At 43.4% G+C, this 18,262-nt stretch overlaps 2 protein-coding genes across 15 annotated transcripts in view; one reads left to right on the plus strand and one right to left on the minus strand.

Moving 5' to 3' along the window:
• LOC147846232 (uncharacterized) overlaps window positions 1-18,262 on the minus strand; it is an 849,179-nt gene that overhangs the window by 409,517 nt on the left and 421,400 nt on the right. The gene's annotated exons all lie outside the window — the stretch shown is intronic.
• Window positions 1-18,262, plus strand: part of prkag2b (protein kinase, AMP-activated, gamma 2 non-catalytic subunit b) — a 105,522-nt gene that overhangs the window by 25,959 nt on the left and 61,301 nt on the right. For 4 of the 14 annotated variants that reach the window (XR_015478299.1, XR_015478301.1, XR_015478302.1 and 1 more), the window contains exon 1: window positions 9,567-10,122. The exons of 7 other annotated variants lie outside the window; for them this stretch is intronic. Coding sequence is in view for 3 of the 7 variants with exons in the window: in XM_087240542.1 (XP_087096668.1) it covers window positions 10,078-10,122 (45 nt within the window). In the remaining 4 variants the exon portion in view is untranslated. Of the gene's footprint in view, window positions 1-9,566; window positions 10,123-18,262 lie in introns of those variants that run through there. 3 more of the 14 variants (XR_015478300.1, XM_087240540.1, XM_087240541.1) reach the window with 1 other exon arrangement.

An 18,262-nucleotide genomic window follows, 5' to 3' on the forward strand; every position in this document is an offset into this window, starting at 1 on the left:
AAATGGGTAATCCAAGAGCATAGTCAGAATAACAGGTGATTGATCAGGATAGACAGAAAAACAACAATAATAAAAAAAACAAGAATGAAAAACACAGAAAGGCAAGGACAGGAATAATGCTTACATAATGCTCTGTAATGCATCAGGACTCAGCAAAGGACTGTATGAATACTTGCGTGCTGGGTATAGTCCCTGTAATCAGTCTTCACAAGCTTCAGCTGTGTGTTTGCAATCAGTGGTGATCTGGGACTGGTGTGTGTGAGGTGCATGATGGGATATATAGTCCAGTTCAGTGACAAATGTGTAGTTGCGTGAATAATGGATAGTGTTTACCAGTGATCTGGCGATTGCTGGTTCCCCTTCGGGGGGAACTTCAGCACTATAAGTGGATTTGATTGTATAATCCACGCATTGGGAGGTTCGGTTCAGAAGCTACTCGTCTGAAAGAGTATTGAACGGGCCAATTAAGAATGAATTGGCAGCGCAAGCCTGCGCAGGTGAGCGGCATAAGCAATCAACTGAGTATATAAGCTCACCTGGCGCCAGCAGACGCTATCCTTTTCGCTTCAGAGACTTTCTGATCGAGTCGATGAGGGTTCCTCCTGCTGTGACCAGCGATTCTGAGCGAACGAGAGCATTCTCCCGGTCCAGAGTTTGTACACGCAGTGGCAGACGGTCGAGCTGGGTTTCTCCCTTGCCTGGCGTTCTTTGGGTCCGGTCCTCCAGAGCGGTGCGTATAAAGTTGCAAACTTCACAGAAAGAGCAACACAGTCGTGCAGCACGTCCTTATCAGGACGGCGCTCCGACTGTGCGTTTCTGGATGCGGTGGTTTCCTGTCCTCGGATGATGGGCGCGGGCACTGCGTTACATGTCTGGGGGTCCAGCATGTTAATGCGCTGCTCGCGGGCAGTTCATGTCGTCATTGCGATGCCATGACTGTTGCGCAAGATCGCGGTTAGCCTTTGCAAAAGGGCGAACCACCCCAGTTGTCCCCTGCTCTGCAGCGGGCACTCGGGCAGATCTGAGGGTTTCAGCGAGAGATAATCCGTCGCCCACGGGCCCGCGGACCTCCCGCTCCTCTAAGCGCTCCATCCAAGCTTCGGGCGGGGAAGCGATCCGTCTAACAGATGGTAGCCCTTACGCCCGATGACACCGGAGACCAGATGTCCACCGCGGCATCGGAGGGTGGGCTTTCATTGTCCGATGATGATCCAGACCCGCTCGCCCCCTTCGGCCTGTGTGGGTTGGAGATGGTTTATCCCCCAGCTCCGCGGCCGGACCGACTAGAGGGGTGTTCCCTTCTTCCCGGAGGTGAACAGTAGGCTCACGCGGTCTTGTAAAGCACTTTTTTCTGCTCGTGCTGCGTGTTCCTCCACCCTAACCACTCTTGACGGTGAAACAGCCAGGGGGTATGTGGCGATTCCTCAGGTTGAGTGCGCGATGGCGGTAAATCCGCGCAGCGCCTCTTCTTGGCGGGGTCCGCCTCGTCTCCCATCCAAAGCCTGTAAGTTATCTACCTCCCTCGGAGCTAGAGCTTACATAGCTGCGGGCCAGGCTGCTTCCGCCTTGCATGCGATAGCCACCTACCAGAGCTACCAAGCGCAGGCGCTGGCCGAGCTGCACGAGGGTGGGTCCAACCCAGGCTTACGAGCTTCGCACCGCCGCCGACTTAGCTCTTTGGACTACTGAGTCCGCTGCGTGTGCGTTGGGGAGGACGATGTCCACATTAGTGGTCCAGGAGCGCCACCCCTGGCTGATATGCGCAAAGTCGACAAAGTCCGCTTTCTTGACTTCCCCATATCCCCAGCCAGGTTCGGCGACACTGTCTGTGAATTCACCCAGGAATTCAAGGCGGTGAGAGAGCAGTTGGTGGGTGATGTCTTATCGGCGGTCCGTAGCCCGCTCCGCCCGCCGTGCCATTCATACCTGCTCCTCGCCGAAGGCGCCCGCCTATGAGAGCTGCTCCGCCCCCGCACACGCCTCCGGCGAAGCGAGTGCGTCGGGCACCTCGGAAGCAGGCAGCCCCCCTGCCCAGAATGCCGCTAAGTCCGGCAACGGACCGCGAAGCGCCCCTGGGACAGGCCATCTGGAGAAGAGGGAACTTGCTCTTTCCCCGCTGGAGGGTGGGGCCCCATTTCCAACGGCACTTTTTACTGCCATGAAAACATTATGAAAGGGCACTTTTCACTTTCCCAGATGTGACAGCCCGAAATCTGCCAGTCTGGGACGCTATGCTTTCTAGCTTGCAGATTCGGTGCGTTTCGCCAGTGGCTCACGAGCGCTGGGAGGACGGTCTCCTTTCTCCCACCCCTCGATCCTCCCCTCCGGAGCTCGGGTTTGGAGTGAGAGCAAATATCTCACCTCCAGCTTTTCCGTGGGACCCGCGAGCTTCCCGGATCAGCACACCCACTCCGCGCTGCCCCACTGCTGGTACGTCAGCGATTGTAGCGATGAGTCCATTAGCGGGAGCTCTGCCTGCCTGGTTAGCGCGGGCCAGCTCTTCGCGGTGGCTCATACGCACAATCAGACTCGGCTATGCGATTCAGTTCGCGAAACGGCCCCCCAAGTCACGGGTGTGTATTCACCAGGGTCAGCCCCCTGTCCGCCCCTGTCTTGCGAGAGGAGATTGCTGTCCTCCTGGCGAAGGATGCAATCGAGCCGCTCCCTCCAGCCGAGATGGAGAGCGGGTTTTACAGCCCACACTTCATCGTGCCCAAAAAGAGCGGTGGGTCATGGCCAATCCTAGATCTGCGCGTTTTGAACCGCTGCCTGCACAAGCTGCCGTTCAGAATGCTCACGCAGAAGCGCATCCTCCGGTGCGTTCGTCCTCTGGGTTGGTCTGCAGCATTAGACCTGATGGACGCGTATTTCCATGTCTCCACTCTTCCTCGCCACCGACAGTTTCTGCGGTTTGCGTTTGAAGGTCGAGCTTGGCAATACAAAGCCCTCCCTTTCGGGCTCTCTCTGTCTCCGCGGGTCCTCACCAAGCCCGCGGAGGGTGCCTCAGCGCCCCTTCGGCTCGCGGGCATCTGCATACTCGATTTCTTTACGACTGGCTGATTTTTGCCCTCTCTCGGAGCAGTTGATTATGCACAGAGACAAAGTGCTCTGGCACTTCCACCTGTGGGGGTTTCAGGTCAGCCGAGAAAAGAGCAAACTCGCCCCCGTGCAGAGGATCTCTTCTCTCGGGCTGGAGTTGGACTCGGTCACCATGGCAGCACGCCTCTCCGGAGAGCGCGCTCAGCTGATGCTGTACTGTCTGAGAGAGCTCGACAGTAAAACAGTGGTCCCACTGAAACTATTTCAGAGGCTCCTGGGGCATATGGCATCCGCAGCCGCTTCATGCCGCTCGGATTATTCTATATGAGACCACTTCAGCACTGGCTGATCACGATCGAGTCCCCAGACGCGCATGGCACGCGCGCGCACACCGAGTCTCTGTTACTGCGCTGTGTCGCCGCGCCCTCAGCCCTTGGAGCGACCCCTCGTTCCTACAGGCCTGGGTGTCTCTAGAACAGGCGTCCAGTCTTGTTGTCGTTTCAGCAGACGCTTCCAACACGGGCTGGGGGGCTGTGCATTGCGGGTATGCGGCTGCGGACCTGTGGAAAGGTACCCAGTTGCATTGGCATATCGCCTGGAGCTGTTGGCAGTGTTCCTCGCTCTCCACCGTTTTTTTCCGGTGCTGGAGCGGCAACACGTGCTGGTCAGGACGGACAGTACGGCGGCGGTGGCGTATATCAGCCGTATAGGGGGTATGCGCTCTCGCCGCATGTCTCAGCTCGCCCGCCGTCTGCTCCTCTGGAGTCATCCGCGGCTGAAATCGCTGCACGCCATTCATATTCAGGCAAGCTCAACCGTGCAGCCGATGCGCTCTCACGGCAGCCTTGCGTCCTGGAGAATGGAGACTCCACCCCGAGTCTGTTCAGCTGATATGGGCGCGATTCGGGGAAGCCCAGATCGATCTGTTGCTTCCCCCGAGATCGCTCATTGCCAGTTGTTCTTTCCCTGACCGAGTGCTCTCTGCACGGATGCACTGGCTTACAGCTGGCCTCGGGGCACGCGCAAATACGCGTTTCCCCCAGTGAGCCTGCTCGCGCAGTTACTGTGCAAGGTCAGGGAGGACGAGGAACAGGTTGTTGGTTGCGCCCCTCTGGCTCAACCGGACCTGGATGTCAGAGCTCTCCCTCGCAATAGCCCTCCCCTGGCAGTCCCTTCGAGAGAGCACCTACTCTCTCAGGGACAGGGCACCACCTGGCACCCTCGCCGATCTTTGAAGAGATTTTTAGACGCAAGGAAGACTTAGGTAACCTCCGATTGCGGTGGCTAATACCGTCACTCGGGCTAGAGCCCCCTCCCCGAGCACGCCTATGCCCTGACGTGGAGTCTATTCACTGAATGGTGTGTCTCTCGCTGAGAAGACCCCCGTAATTTGCCAGATCAGCGTTGTGCTTTCTTTACGCCGAGAGAAGTTGGAGAGCAGGCTGTCGCCCTCCACACTCAAGGTTACGTGGCTGCCATCTCCGCTCTCATAACGCGGTGGCTGGCAGCACCGTGGGAACGCATAACCTCATCATCCGGTTCCTCAGGGGCGTTAAGCGAATTAATCCACCCCGCCCCCTCTCATGCCCTCTTAGGATCTCGCCCTCGCTACACAAGCCGCGTCAGATCCCTTCGATCCTCGACTCAGTATCTTTCTGTCCCTGAAGACAGCTCTGCTGGTCGCGTTGATATCGATTAGAGGGTCGGGGACCCAGAGGCATTTTTCGGTCAGTGACTCGTGCCTGTAATTGGGCTGGCTTCTCTCACGTCCTGAGACCCCGCCCGCGATATGTGCCCAAGGTTCCTACCACTCCGTTTTAATACGAGGTAGTGAGCCTGCAAGCGCTGCCCTCGGAGGAGGCAGACCCAGCCCTTCTTTATTGTCCAGTTCGCGTTTTGCGTATTATCCGGACCGCACTCAGAGTTTAGATCATCTGAGCAGCTCTTCGTCTGTTATAGCGGTCGGCAGCAGGGAAGTGCCGTACCGAAATAAGTTCCCACTAGATTGTGGATGCCTTTCTTTCACTATCAGAGCCGAGATGAGCCGCGTCCCCCAAGAGCGCGTGCGCACTCCACTCGGAGCTTCGCATCCTCTCGACCGCGCGCACGCGGCGCCCCTCTAACAGACATCTGTAGAGCTGCGGGCTGGGTGACACCCAACACATTTGCAAGGTTTTACAATCTGCGAGTGGAGCCGGTTTCCTCAAGGGTATTAGGTAACCCTTGGTGATTGAGGAAACAATTCGGTAGGGTGTTGAAACACGCTTGCTGCGCCATTTTCCCTAACACGGAGATACGTGCGCCTTTTTATCTGTCAGTAAAGTTCCCCGTCAGGTGAGCCCTGCAGATTCCTCCGTGGCCCCCAGCACTGACTCAGCGGAGGAGTCACTTGCTGGCCCACTACGTTGTAGGTCTGCCCGCTGGTCAGCCCGCGTTTTGGGTAAAGGTGCCTGCTATGCGTGATCCCCACTAGGCGATCCCATATGCTTATTCCGCCACGGTTAAGTCCCCCCCCCTGGGCGGACCCGTGTCTTCCCTCCCCGCTAACCACTCTTTTGCTATGCGTACTCCCCCTTTTTAGGGCTAGTCCATATGTAAATTCTGCCATCTATCCCCCCTTGGGTAACGGATGGCCTCCGCAGCGTCCTCCCTATCGGGATTGCACACTTCCCAACGTACTGTCGTATTTTCCTAGAATTATCTAGATGCTCACGACTTCCCAAAAAATATATATAAATCCGTAAAACTTCTGTTGAAGTAGGATAAATTAGGGCCAGGGACACGTTGGAGGACCGCGCCCCCCATGATGTGGGTGCGTCACGCTTGCTTGACTATCTCCTCATCGGGGGTGTTGGTAAGGTGCAGTCATTATGGCGCTTTCAATGGGCTCCCAATGCGTGGATTTTACAATCAAATCCACTTATAGTGCTGAAGTTCCCCCCGAAGGGGAACGTTCGAGGTTACTAAAGTAACCCTTCGTTCCCCGAGGAGGGGAACGGAAGCACTATACTCCGTCGCCATAATGACTGTCCCTTAGCTGTTGAAAGTCTCTTCAGCTTAAAAAGGATAGCGTCTGCTGGCGCCAGGTGAGCTTATATACTCAGTTGATTGCTTATGCCGCTCACCTGCGCAGGCTTGCGCTGCCAATTCATTCTTAATTGGCCTGTTCAATACTCTTTCAGACGAGTAGCTTCTGAACCGAACCTCCCAATGCGTGGATTTTACAATCAAATCCACTTATAGTGCTTCCGTTCCCCTCCTCGGGGAACGAAGGGTTACTTTAGTAACCTCGAACGTTATCCTAACAATAACAAAGCTATAATAAAGCGAAATAGAGGTATAAAGAAAATGAGAGGGCACATGAAAATAAAATAGATATTAATATTAAATATATATATATTTTAAAGAATATAAATTCTAGGAAATTAAACCACTCTAATTAGCCTATTAAATGTTGAAATTGTATTTAGATACTGTTGCAAGTCTTGCAATTCAATTTATGGATAATTAACTTTCCAATAAATAACATGGTTTATCAAAAAAATTGCATATTGGTATTCTTTAAACTTTAACACAATGCTGTACGTAAAGCTGGATGAATTGGACTTGACAGAGGATTTTTAAAAACATTTTTCATGATACCAAAACATGTGTTGACCAAGCATGCATACAGCAACAACATAATGGGCTAAGCATCAGTGTTAGGGCCTCGAAACTCTCTAATGAAAATAAATTGTGTCTTTAAAATGCAGTTGGAACAAATGACTCTTAAAAATGCTCCATTTTAGCGAATCGTGCCTCCACTCCTCAATGTGGCTAGATGTAGTCATTTATAAGTGCTGTGACATAGGGCTTATTTTAAAATAATAGCCCACTGACAGCATTAATCAAGTAATATGAACTTTGAAAATAAAGTAGGAAGATAAAGTTTGAGGTTAGAGATTCTGTATACTGTTTATTAAATTTTTCTAGGCATAGCTTTTTTTCGTTTTTTCGTAGTAATAATTGACAAAACTTTATCGACCTGACTGACAGGCAGAATTCTGAAACTCTTTTCGACAGAAAATGTCACTGGGTGGAGAATATATGAATATTCATGGGTTGTCTGTTTTGTGTTAAAGCATGCGTGGATAAATTACAGCATTTACAAAAGTACTAATGGATCACAAAAGTTATTTTTTACAGGGTAATAGATTTTTTTTAAAGCATCAAACAATGTTCTGCTTAAAAGGTTAGGGATTGTGTTGTGTTTAATCTGACTTCATTGAGTAACTAATGATTTGCATTCTTTTTGTATGTAAGAAAATAATAAAAAAAAAAAAAGGTAAATGTTTCAGAAAATAATTAAATTAAGCTGTACAGGCTCCTAATGTACTTTTACAAGATGCAAGTTGAGTCTTTAGTGTCTCCAGAATTTCAGCTCAAAATTACCATCTGATCACTTATTACACCCTGCTTAAAAATACATTTTGGGGTCTGACGAAGTTGCAGTTGTTTTTGTAGCCTGTGCCTTTAAAGACAAATGCACTGGTTCTCCTCGCCCATCATTCTGCTCATGCAAAAATGAAGCAGGAAATCTGCTTATGAGAAATATCACAATAAGCCTAAGCAAGAAAGTTTCCCAATTATTATTTTGTAGTGTTGAGTCAAACACAATGCCATTACAAAGTTTGCAGTCCACACACACACACACACACACACACACACACACGTTTAACTTTGCACTGTTTTTGCACGTCTACTCATGGAAAATGTGAGAGGATACGATACACCACTGTATATTTTGCTATTGTACAAAATCAACCTAGTTTATTGACCAGAAAATGGGATTAAAGCATCCTCGTTTCTAGTTGTACTGACACTATGCAGTTGATGCCAGCTATTATAAATTACATTGTGATTTATTTATTTCTTTTAAATGCACTTTTAAAAAACATTTTAATTAGTTTAAACTAAGTATTGAAGTGCAGCTATCACAGATAACTGGAACAAGTCTTTTAATTCCAGTGTGGGGAAAAACACACACGCTATAAAGTCAGGTGAAAGCCCCAGAGGGCTGTTTATTTACAATGAATCCAGTGTGTATGTGGTAACTGGTCTGGTGCTTTCTCCAACTCCTAGGTGCATGCCATGCTTTTTGGTGATAAATGCCATGTAGTTAAAGGGTTAGCAGGGTACACTCCAATCAGCCACCTGAGTCTGTGAGGCATAAGAGAGAGAAGGTTAATTTGGAGTGTTCTTTTTAGAATACAGCTCACTGAAGTCTTCCTTTGGTTTCCTTATATATGCCTCTCATAATGAGCTGCAGCCATGGTTGATTGGGCATGATGGTGGTGCACCTGTTGTGCATTGAGGACCATGGTGATGTGATATTCGACTTGCCACACCCAGTTTCTTTGCAAACCCTGCCTTGTAGATAAAATTATACATGTTACTATGGAGACATGGTAATATGCAGCTGTCAGTCTATTCAGTGGGCAGGGAAAACCAGACTGCTACGTTATGTTGTGGTGGGCCACAGAATTGCTGGGATTTTAATATCGGAAATTATAAAAGAGAAAGAGAGAGAGAGAGAGAAACTTTTTGTGTTTATATGACTCTAATATGAGTGTTAACACACTATACCTACACACAGTTCGGTCCAAACAGCTTCCAAAAGTTTATTTTGCATCATAGTTGCCCGTTAACATAATAACTTTTAATATGCAAATTAACTGAAATATTTTGTATGATTTGAGTTAGGTACTTACACCTGTCACAGATTTTAATAATATTCATGTTTCCTTCAGCGTCTATGTAATAGCCATGTAAAATGTCTGTTTTGCCAATAAAGTTTGTTATGATTTTGTTATAATTTATTTCTCACTCAAATTGGTCAAAAGTTGAAAAAACTACATCGCATATCAATATGTTGCAACAATGTAGGGGTTACAACAGTTTGCCTCCTTCCTGTTAAGGGACCAAAAGTAATGGGACAATTGGCCTTTTAGTTGTTCCATGGCCAGCAGCCTGCAAGGGCAACACTGCTGGTGATCATAACAGTTTCATCATACCCTTGGAGACTCACCAGGGCTGAATCAGTGGTTAAGGGGAGTCATTTTGGCTGTTGTTATTATTGCACAGAATTGTATTTGTATGATCTCAATCAGTTGTCTTGTTAAGAATCTCTCTTAAACTTTGCTTAAAGTTAATATTAGTTTCTATATAAATAACTTGTACTATTAAACAAGCAGTTATAGATGCAGCCTGCGGATGGATAAAATAGTAAACAGTTGAAACAAAAGGAGATATGATTGGATACAATCAAAATAGCAGAATAAACTACATTTTGTGTCTGTATGTATGTGAATTCAGTCGCCAAGCAAAAGGGCACGACATGTGCAGGACTAAACCAATAGTGTAGCTGGCTTGTGTTGCCTGGTCTCCATTTACAGCTTCCTGCCGTGTATGCTATTTTAAAGAGACACACAGCTGCACCTGACAACTTTCCGCAGAGAGGGTAGGGTAGTTACTCACCATAAACACACACACAAAGGAGAAAGATAGAGAGACAGATAGAGCGGACAGATTATTTAAAAAGTCATCACTTCTGAGACAATCTGCGACACATGGGGAACTAAGCAAATCTGCTTTGTGAGCTGGGTCTGCTCAACTGACACAGAAAGCTAGGTGAAGGATTTCTTTGAAGTGACAGTGTGTATTCTTTGTAAATGGGAAATCAGGAGATTCTATTTCTATAAAAGTTATTAAAAATTCCAAGTGGACTGCCAGGATATGTGGCATATTTGAAGAGATTCAAACACCTACAGGGTATAAGGCAAACTTCTCATTCATGACTCTGCTTTGTCAGCTCGATCAGGTTCTCTTCTGAACTCTACTCTGGCTTCACAGGTGTTGAGTTCTTCATCATCAAAAAGGATCTTTGTTTAGCACGTTATTGTTTCCGTGGGGGGTATGGTTGATCTTCAGGCTGGATGTGAGGCCCACTGGTTCCCATGAAGAGGTTTGGCAGTTTGCGTCGGACCAAGAGGCTCAGAGATGAGGGGATGCACACTAGGAGACAGCAGTCAGAGTTGTCATCTGGTATGCTACTAATTATATGTATATAGAGGATTCAGTTAGACATAACAGTATTCATATTTGTCTGGTAGTGAAATATTCAAGTCTACCTTTGTACTATTATGAAGCAGCCATTGCTTGTGTATATACTGTATATTTTGCACAAGGTTCTTTGATCAATGTTTTGATTTGAGCTAGATCTGTAATTAATGATCTACTTGCTTGGCCATTGTTTTTATATACCAAGGTTATTAAAAGAGAGGGCCTAGATGGTCCAGTGAAGATGAAAAGTAAGTTTCATTGTCCACACTGAGCATCCCTATAATGTAATATTGAATTAATCAGTTGTCATCAGTTGGTCTCATTTGAGACCTATTTTGTTTCAAGTTTCACCCCAAAACTGTGAGCTGATACCTTTGTTTCTATGATGCAAACAATCATCTGACTGTTTTTACAATAGGAGCAAGGCATGAAACTGAAGACTCAGTCAACACATTTATTTCTTTTGATGTCAGTCAGGTTTTATTTGATACCTCTATGAATTCAATTTACAAAAAATCTGAATATATTTATAAACTTACACAGATTACATTCATTCATTCATTTTTTAGTCGGCTTAGTCCCTTTATTAATCCAAGGTTGCCACAGCGAAATGAACCACCAACTTATCCAGCAAGTTTTTTTTTTTTACGCAGCAGTTGCCCTACAAGCCGCAACCCATCTCTGGGAAACATCCACACACACACATTCACACACCACGGACAATTTAGCCTACCCAATTCACCTATACCGCATGTCTTTGGACTGTGGGGGAAACTGGAGAACCCGGAGGAAACCCATGCAAATGCAGGGAGAACATGCAAACTTCACACAGAAACGCCAACTGAGCCGAGGCTCGAACCAGCGACCCAGCAACCTTCTTGCTGTGAGGCAACAGCACTATCTACTGCCCCACTGCTTCGCCCACATAGATTTGATTTTACATCCAACAACAGAACATCCTGGGGTGCGTTTCTCAAACAACGTCATAACTCGCGGCTGAACTATCATATTACGATGCATCACTTGGGAAAAGAACGATGTAGTGACGAGTGTATCCCAAAACGCATAGTTTCTCTGTTGCAGATCCATTGCTTGAACTACGTTAATTGTTACGTAAAACGCCCATAATTATGCTCTAAACTGGGTGAAGTAACCACTTCTTTAGAGAAGAATCCATAACTTCTTTGTTCAAATTACAATTTTTTACACGCACACCCCTTTAAAGTAAAATTCATATAGATTTGGTAAAAACATGCACTCGCTTTCCATATTAATTGTAATATATGTAAATGGCAAGTAGGGAATATCCTTGCTTTACTAATATTATTGAGAAGTTGAACATTACATATTTTATTCTAAAACATATCACTTAAAAAAGCTAACATGTATTCTAATATTATATAAATCATATAAAAAATAATGAGGCTATTTATTATAATGAAATGTAATATTTATTATTTATTAGAAAGGAAAAAATCATACTTTAATAATAATATTAACGATGATTATGATGATAATAATAGTAATAATTATTATTATTAAGTAGGATATTGCTTATTTTAAATTGTTTATTTTTCTACTTTTAAAATTTAACAGATGTAAACCACTGCAGAAAGTTCTAACAAGCAGGCCCATGTCATATACAGTACAGATAGCCTACTTAATAAATAACCTACTATAAATTCAAAGAATTAACGTATGCTTTTTGTTTTCACAAGCTTTGGAGAGTAAGACGTAACATAAATTCCGCTTTTAAATAATAGGTCACCTAGGTTAAAGCTTTTGCCATGAGGCTGTGTTCAAAACAACATCAATGTTTTCAAAATGCACTGCGAAGGGAGCACGATTGTAAACATGAAGATCGCTAAAACTGAACTGGTAAAAATAGTTTGAAAGCAAATTACACCCAAGAAAGATGACTTTAATGCTTTTTTATTTTTAATAATTTCAACTTTGAATGTTAGAATGTTCTAATTGAATAGGGCATAAGGGGATAATTTGGAATAGAACACAGCCAGGAACAATGTTTAAAGTACAGCTCCAGAGCTGTAGTTGCCAGTGCTCAAGTTTGCGACGCAGTTTGCGAATGTTCGTTGGAATGATGAATTTGGAAAAAAAGCAAATCAACAAACTATGCTTGTAACAATGGAACTTGCAACCTTAGTTGGCTATTGGTTTTGGGAAACGCACCCCTGGTCAGTTAGGTGACATATTGCTTTGACACTAAAAGATCCCACTGTGCCACCGCATCGCCGAAGTTCAGTATATTATATTATATTATATTATATTATATTATATTATATTATATTATATTATATTATATTATATTATATTATAATATGGGGCGATGTGGTGGCACAGTAGGTAGTGCTGTCCCCTTACAGCAGTGGTCACCAAACTTGTTCCTGGAGGGCCGGTGTCCTGCACATTTTAGCTCCAACCCTAATCAAACACACCTGAACAAGCTAATCAAGGTCTTACTAGGTATACTTGAAACATCCAGGCAGGTGTGTTGAGGCGAGTTGGTGCTAATCCCTGCAGGGACACCGGCCCTCCAGGAACGAGATTGGTGACCCCTGCTTTACAGCAAAAAGGGCGCTGGTTTGAGCCTCGGCTGGGTCAGTTGTCATTTCTGTGTGGAGTTTGCATGTTCTCCCAGCATTCATGTGGGTTTCCTCCGGGTGCTGTGGTTTCCCCCACAGTCCAAAGACATGCAGTACAGGTGAATTGCGTAGGCAAAATTTTCTGTAGTGTATGAGTTTGAATGAGTGTGTATGGATGTTTCCCAGACATGGGTTGCAGCTGGAAGGGCATCCGCTGCATAAAACATATGCTGGATAAGTTGCCGGTTCATTCTGCTATGGCGACCCCAGATTAATAAAGGGATGGGTTGCAGCTGGAAGGGCATCCGCTGCTTGTATGCTAGATAAGTTGTCATTTCATTGGAAAATGAAATTATATTATATTATATTATATTATATTATATTATATTATATTATATTATATTATATTATATTATATTATATTATATTATATACAAACAGACACTTTCAAGAATCATATGACAGGTTGAAATTTATCAGTCTGCCTGGAAGTGTTAGAGTATTAGTGGCGCCCTGAGGGCCTTCACTGTATGTCACATGAAATGGTGTTCCTGACGCAGATCAAACAAGCTCAGGTTGCCTAGCCATGTGGTGCTTTGAATCCAAAATTTGATTCTGCTTCATCTGACTTTGGACAGATTAGGATTGTTTTTTCAGAGTTGTGTTTTCTTACAGACTATGACATTGATTATTTGCCACAGAATTGTATAAAAATCTTCTGCCTCTGCATCAAGGGTCCCACATTTTAAAATGCATATTACTTAATAGCATTTTTGTCTCAATCTAGTGGGGATGTTTACTAGGATGTGCTGAATGGAATGTCAGTTATTCTAATAAAGTCAGTTATTTAAATTTACAACTCAAAACCCTAAAAATATTATTAATTGATAAAGTCAAATCAGATAAAGTCAAACTAGTCCAGGTCCCAGCAGACAAACTGGAGGTCTGACCCTTTGCTGTGAGTGAGTGTTATCTGCCCTTATGGAATTTGTAACATTGGCAAGGCTAAAATAAGAAGCTAACACAGCAGCACACCAAACAGGTCTGAGCCAGCTGGCAGAATGTTGCTAAATGTCAAGAGATAGCTAAGATCCCAAACTCCTGCACACACATTGGTCATTAATTATTGCAGCCCAGATATGTTTATATAGATGGGTAGAGTATTCAAAATCTGTACTCAAGTAAAAGTAACAATCTTAATACTTGAGTAATGGTAAGTATATATATATATATATATATATATATATATATATATATATATATATATATATATATATATATATATATATATATATATATATATATATATATATATATAAAGAGAGAGAGAGAGAGAAAGAGAGAGAGAGAGAGAGAGAGAGAGAGAGAGAGAGAGAGAGAGAGAGAGAGAGAGACTTTGACACACACTTTATTAAAACATCTAAAACCAAAAATTACATTTCACCTCACACGAAGTCACACTGAAACATGTTCAGGAGACAAAAGAGGTGGAAAAACAAAAATCTAAATATATATACATAAATAAAATAAAAGATATATATAATAATAAGCTATACACAAAAATAAATAATTACACAAAAAATTAATCATTTATCACCAATTAAATATTATTTTCCCATCCTCACAAATTGACACTAAGGCCCCATTAACACACCATTTGAACTCAAACTCAAGCAAGTTATTTGTCATTTGAAAGAATCGATGTTCTGTTCTTATTCTGGATTCCACCAAGGCTAAGAAAAGTTGAAGAAGATTTACATTTCGCCCCTCAGCAGCTAGTCTACATGATTTCCAGATGGCTACTTTAGCTTGTCCAATTGTGAAATTTGCTACCGTACACTTTTGTCTGTGCACTCTTGAGTATTTACACCCAAAAACAAAAAGTGTTTTGGTAAAAACAAAACCTAAGTTCAGTAGTATGACTTTTAATAAAGTGAATAATGGATCCAATCTGAAGCACTCAGTGAAAGCATGAACAACAGATTCCGGCAAGGAACAGAAGTTGCATGACGGGGAAACGTTTGGGTTGAATTTAGAAGTGTGAGAATTAGTGGGCAATGCACAATGTAATAATCTCCACTGCAAATCTCCAGATCGTTTAGGCAGAGGACCTTTATAAAAAAGCCTCCAAGAGGGAGGAAGTTCAGCAGGGATGGTTAAAAATCTTCTCCACTTTGTATCAGCTCTGTCTTTAATCTGCTCAAAATAAGCTATTTTAACACAAATCTGATAGAGATCTCTCTTTCCTGCCACCTGAAAGTCAATTTCTTGTAAGTTGTAAAATTTCAGAAGTTTTTCTTTCCAATCATCGTCAACACAGCACTTGGGAGACACAAATAACTTAGGAAAAGGTACTTTAGAAGGACCTCCAGACAAGAAACAGTTGACAAACAGAAGAAGTGTAGAGGGAAAAGCGGCTTTCACCCCACCAATGAGCTGCTTTACCATTCTAACAGATCTGAAGCCGGCCTGACTGCAAATGTCAACCTCTGACTTCCAAGTTTTAGTTGAAGTATTTATCAAGTCAGAAACTTTGATCAATTTCTTCTCCATAAAAGTTTTAACAATTGTATTGTATGTGCAAACATTTACTTCTAAAAGTGAGTTATTAAAAAGTGGTTCTTCAAGACCAAAATGATTGTTTTCATGTCTAATCAGTTTAAACCCTTTCCAAATGTTTAGCACAGAAGCGTAAAATTTTAAATCAGTTGAAAAATGTCCATCATAAGAAGACAACAGAAACAGATGTCTATCAAGGCCAAAACCACCAAAAGACCTGAGCAGAGCCCGACCAAAAGACACCCAAGGTCTAGCATCTACAGAGTAGAGTAGGTTTTGGACTGCATTTAGCCTCATAGCTTTAACCTTAGCTACCAAATCAATTACTCCTTGGCCCCCCTCATTAACTGGCAAGTAAAGGATTGCAGGGGGAAGCCAATGGTATCCATCCCAAAAAAAATCTACAAAAATCTTCTGTAGTCGCTGCAGCAAGTCTTTTGGTGGTTCAAGTACATTTAAGCGGTGCCACAACATAGAAGCTGCCAAGTTGTTAATTATAAGCACTCTTCCTCTATAAGATAATTGTGGGAGAATCCATTTCCACCTTTGCAAACGTCCAACAACTTTTTCAAAAATACCTTCCCAGTTCCTCTGAATATAATGATCAGTCCCAAGAAAAACACCTAGCACTTTAAACCCTTCCCGACTCCACAAACAGTTCTGGGGGAGTACTGGGTGGTCTCTATCGTCCCATTCTCCTATCAAATAGGAAGCACACTTTTCCCAGTTAATTCGAGAGGAGGAGGCTTTTTGATAAACCTCCAGAGTAGCACTCAGGTCCTTGACATCCTGAGTTGATCTGATGATAACAGTCACATCATCTGCATAAGCTGCGAGTTTGGTTGTTGCTAGTTCCAAGGGGGATGAGCAAACTGTTGATATACCACTCAACTTACTTCTTAGTGCAATCAGTAAAGGTTCAATTGAAATGGCATACAGAATTCCTGAGAGGCCACACCCCTGCCGTATGCCTCTACTCACTCTGAAGGGTCTTGTTAAAGTGCCATTAATTTTTAGCATACTGTGTATGTCCGTGTACAAGAGTCTTATATGGGCAATAATAGATGGCCCGAAACCAAATGCCTTAAGGCACTTAAACAGAAATTCATGATCTACCCGATCAAATGCTTTCTCTTGGTCCAAAGAAAGAAAACCAACATCGAGATTGTGTAATTTAGCAAAAGAAATTAAGTCCCGAATCAAAAAAATGTTATCAAAAATAGACCTTCTTGGAATGCAGTATGATTGATCTGCATGAATTATTGAGGAAATGTAAAGTTTAATACTGTTCGTAAGACACTTTGAAAGTATCTTGTAATCAACTCCTAGTAGGGAGACTGGACGCCAGCATCTGATGTCTTCAAGATCACCTTTTTTTGGTAAAAGAGTGACTACAGCTCTGCGAAGGCTCATAGGAAGTGTGCCCCTTTTTAAGCTCTCTATAAAAACAGCAAACAAATCTTCTCCAATAATCGGCCAAAACTGTTTGTAAAATTCTGTGTTAAGTCCATCTAGTCCTGGTGTTTTGCCCGAAGACATCTCCTGAACAGCTGTAGAGAGTTCATCAAAAGTCAATAATTTATCCATCATGGATTTCTCTTGATCTGAAAAATGTGGTAAATCCTGAAGGAGAACATCAGCCATTTCTTCATTGCATGGTTCAGCACTGTACAATTCCTCATAAAAGGACAAAGCGTGTGAAATGATTCCATGAGCATCAATAATCCTTTTTCCATCTGGACGTTTTAAACAGCTTAAAATCTTCTTATCTACAACCTTCTTCTCCATGCCGAAAAAAAAAGACGTAGGGGCATCCATATTATTAAAAGTCGTAAATCTTGCACGGACAAGTTTTTCTTGAGCTTTTTCTTTCAATAAATTCTGCAAAAGAAATTTGTTACGCTCCAAAGTCTCCACAGAATCAACAATGTCACCATCAAAATTAAGTTGAAGAATTTCCTGTTCAAGCTGTGCCATCTCATTGGCTAGAGAGTTTTTAAAATAACCAGTGTACTGCTGGCAAAACAGTTTGATTTGAATTTTGCCAATGTCCCACCATTGACTCAGGGACTTATATTGTGTTTTTTTCTCTCTCCAGATCTCCCAGAAATAAGTGAAAGAGTGCACAAAGTTGTGATCTAATAATAATCTGCTATTAAACTTCCAATATGCATTTTTAGAAGTGCTCTCTGCAGTGGTGATATCAGTAGATATGAATTGATGATCAGATAAAGCAGTAGGAACTATACAACTCTTATAGAAGTGGCTTCTTTTACTTTTTTGAACATAAATTCTATCTAACCTAGCTCCAGAAACCATGTTGCGGTTTACTTTCATCCATGTATATTGTCTAGTCTGGGGAAAAGATTCTCTCCAAACATCAACAAGGCTATGATGAATAATCAAGGACTGAAGTACATCTGCTGATTTACTGTGAGGTTCTTCATGGTTTCGATCTAATGTATGATTCAAAGTGCAGTTAAAATCACCAGCTAGTACAATGGTCCTGTCAAAAGGTATGTGACTTAAAGCTATTTTAAGTTTTTCAAAAAAAGAGACACGATCTGACCCAATATTGGGTGCATAAACGTTAACAAAGGAGAAATCAATTCCGTGAATAGTCACATCAACTCTTAACAAGCGACCAGAAACTATATCAAAAACACTACAGGGTTGTTCTTTATAATTAGGTGCCAGCAATATAGCCACTCCTGCACTAACACTCGTGCCATGACTTAAAATCACCTGCCCTTTCCATTCATTCAACCACTGTATTTGATTGTTAACATCTGTATGTGTTTCCTGCAGAAAAACCACACCAGCACTCTTCATCATAATATAATCAAAAAGACTAGCCCTTTTCATAGCATCACAACCTCCATTAATATTTAATGAGCTGAGTCTCAAAGGTGCCATGAAAATAAGTATAAAAAGGGCCTTCAATAATACCAATCCATTAG

This window comes from Danio rerio, chromosome 2, assembly GCF_052040795.2.
Source record: "Danio rerio strain M-AB ecotype USA chromosome 2, GRCz13ab, whole genome shotgun sequence".
Lineage (NCBI taxonomy): Eukaryota > Metazoa > Chordata > Actinopteri > Cypriniformes > Danionidae > Danio > Danio rerio.